This window comes from Penaeus chinensis, chromosome 15 (genome assembly GCF_019202785.1).
Source record: "Penaeus chinensis breed Huanghai No. 1 chromosome 15, ASM1920278v2, whole genome shotgun sequence".
Classification (NCBI taxonomy): domain Eukaryota; kingdom Metazoa; phylum Arthropoda; class Malacostraca; order Decapoda; family Penaeidae; genus Penaeus; species Penaeus chinensis.
In genome coordinates this window covers 21,438,587-21,441,086 of record NC_061833.1, presented here as the reverse complement: position 1 = coordinate 21,441,086, position 2,500 = coordinate 21,438,587, and the positions used below count along the sequence as shown (strand labels likewise).

At 42.6% G+C, this 2,500-nt stretch overlaps 1 protein-coding gene across 1 annotated transcript in view; it reads left to right on the top strand.

Moving 5' to 3' along the window:
• Positions 1–2,500, top strand: part of LOC125032780 (plasma membrane calcium-transporting ATPase 2-like) — a 75,338-nt gene that overhangs the window by 192 nt on the left and 72,646 nt on the right. Inside the window, 1 exon segment of the mRNA XM_047624132.1 lies at positions 1–604. This exon segment is cut by the window's left edge and continues 192 nt beyond it. Coding sequence (XP_047480088.1) covers positions 421–604 — 184 coding nt within the window. The 5' untranslated portion in view covers positions 1–420.

Here is a 2,500-nt window from a genome sequence, read left to right as displayed (position 1 = left end):
ACTCCTTAGGCGTTGGAGAGATAATAACCTTGTCCACGAAGACCTAAAGCGGTTTCTAAAACGAACGAAAACTGTGGTACGAGATACGTGATCTAAAGGAGAGAGAGAGAAAAAAAAAAAAAACTCGCCATCAGCTGTAATTACAGTGACGGAGAACAAACTTACAAACAAACATAAAACGAACAACAAATAGTTATGAAACTGTGAACCCCCCTTCCTCTCCCCATAAAAAAAAACTTGAAAAAAAAAAAATCTCCCAACTCGAAAATCATCTTTTGGTCATTCCTACATCCTAAAATATTCACTTTCTTTCTCACATTCCCCGTGAAAGAAAACCGACCCACCATTCAAAAACTGGTCCAGAGATCCGAGCGCACGAGTCAAGGTCGGGCTTCAGTTTGTCATGGGTGACCGGAATCTATGTACCGCAGGAGCATAGACATGTCAGCGAGTAACAATGTGCCGGGAAGTCAGTATGGCGTGTCCCCCCAGCAGCTCCGTGAGCTCATGGAGCTCAGGGGCGCCGACGCTCTACAGCGCCTTCAGGAGGAGTACGAGTCCGTCGAGGGCGTGTGCCAGCGCCTGCGGACGCACTCTACGGAAGGTCAGTGGTGCTCTCGCTTCTCGTGGGCGTGGCCGACGGGTCTGGTAGTAGGGCCATCGTCGTAGTTGTTGCCATTATCATTATTACTGTATTTGTCACCGTTATCACAAATAGTACATAATCTTATACTATTATTACGGTTCTTTTCATGTTTTATCGTCGTCTTCTCCAGCATGATTATAACTGCTATAACTATTACTACCGGTGTTATCATTCTCATTATTACTATAATCACCCTACCAGTATTTTGCTACAGATGTCATCAACAAACGCACATATGTAATACATAAGAAATATAAGTAAACAACCATCATTCTGCAAAGCGACTGACAGACTGAATAATAAGAGTTACGCAGTACTAAGAACGAATAATTCACTTTTTGAAGACTACGTGATCATATTCCAAGACCTGAGAATTTGAAATCAATACTAAACAAGCTGTCTGTGTATGAAGCTTATTGAGATAAATCATTCATCTTCCCAATGAATAAACAACGCAACACGTTTCTTTATCAACGTCATTTTTCCCCCCATTCATATCTTCCGAATACGCATTACAGAACGGAAAGGAACCGCCCGTCTTATATATGCATACGCTTGAAAAATAAATAGAGATGCAACATTTATTCATCCTGGCCTGCACGATGGCCAAGCGAGTCCACATGAACACAGAACGATCCGCCGAAATATTGAAGAGTGTGGGAGCATTCACCGTAAGATTGGGAACTCCGCCTAAATACACACAAATCGTGCATGTTAAGATCTGTCAGTGGGTTATGAACACTCCCCCTTACAGTTGTTTTCCTCCATTTCCAAGGTTTCAACACTCAGCGGTGCTAATGTGTGAACTGCCTATTTCGAATCCTTTAATCCGAGACACATGACTCGTGTTTCGAATACGGAAGCTTCACCCATTTGAAACGCTGAATGTTGAATTTTAGGAGTCTGGCCATCTATCCAGTGAAATAAATGGGATCCTATCTCACGAACGCTTCAATCAGAAATCAAAGAAATAATGAAATGCATAAACTTATATATAAAAAAAGAAAAAATACTTAAACATCCATGGTCATCAGACTTTTTTTTTTTTTTTTTTTTTTTTACCTGAAACGCTGACAGGCAAGTACGAGGTCGGTTCTCCCGAAAACAAGAAGAAACAGAAACAAAAACAGTAGCAAAAGACAGAAAAACAACAAGTATTCGAACACTGCAGGATGCTTTGTTTGCGTCGGCCGTCTCCCGAGTAACCAAGTGGTAGACGCTGGCTTCACTTAATTGGTAAGGGAGGCCAGGGGGGGAAGGGGGTTGGGGGAGGGAGAGGGGGCCGGCTGTGATGAGACTGTTGTCATGTCACCGTTGGGCATCGACGCGACGGACGCATTTCTATTGTTTCGTTGTCTTTCACTAGGTCAATGGCATTTCTATGTCGTTTCTCATGTCGAAGGGTCGGTTTCTGTTATGAAAAGGAGGATGAAAAGAATTAGACGTCTCCTAGAAGCCCAGAAATATTATTGAATACCCAATATGTCTCGCCAAACATAGACAAGGGCACTAACAAGGACACATTCATCATCGTAGCAAGCAAAAGGTCATCGTGACAAGGAAAATGACGTCACTTGTAGCCTTGTCTATGTCTTTCATCCTCGAGAAGGAAGTTATCGATAGCGTCTCTTAACCTGTTATTCGTCAGGTGAAAAACAAAGGAGAGGTTGAGCATGCAGTGGTGTTTGCAGCGTGTGTTTTCTTGAATTCTAGGCGTCTTGAGGAGAGAAAAAGTATGAAGAAAATGAGAAAGTGTACTTGACATGTGCACTTACCAACATACATGCATACGCAAACACATTTAAAAGAAAACACACACACGCACACGTACACACACACACGCACACGTACACG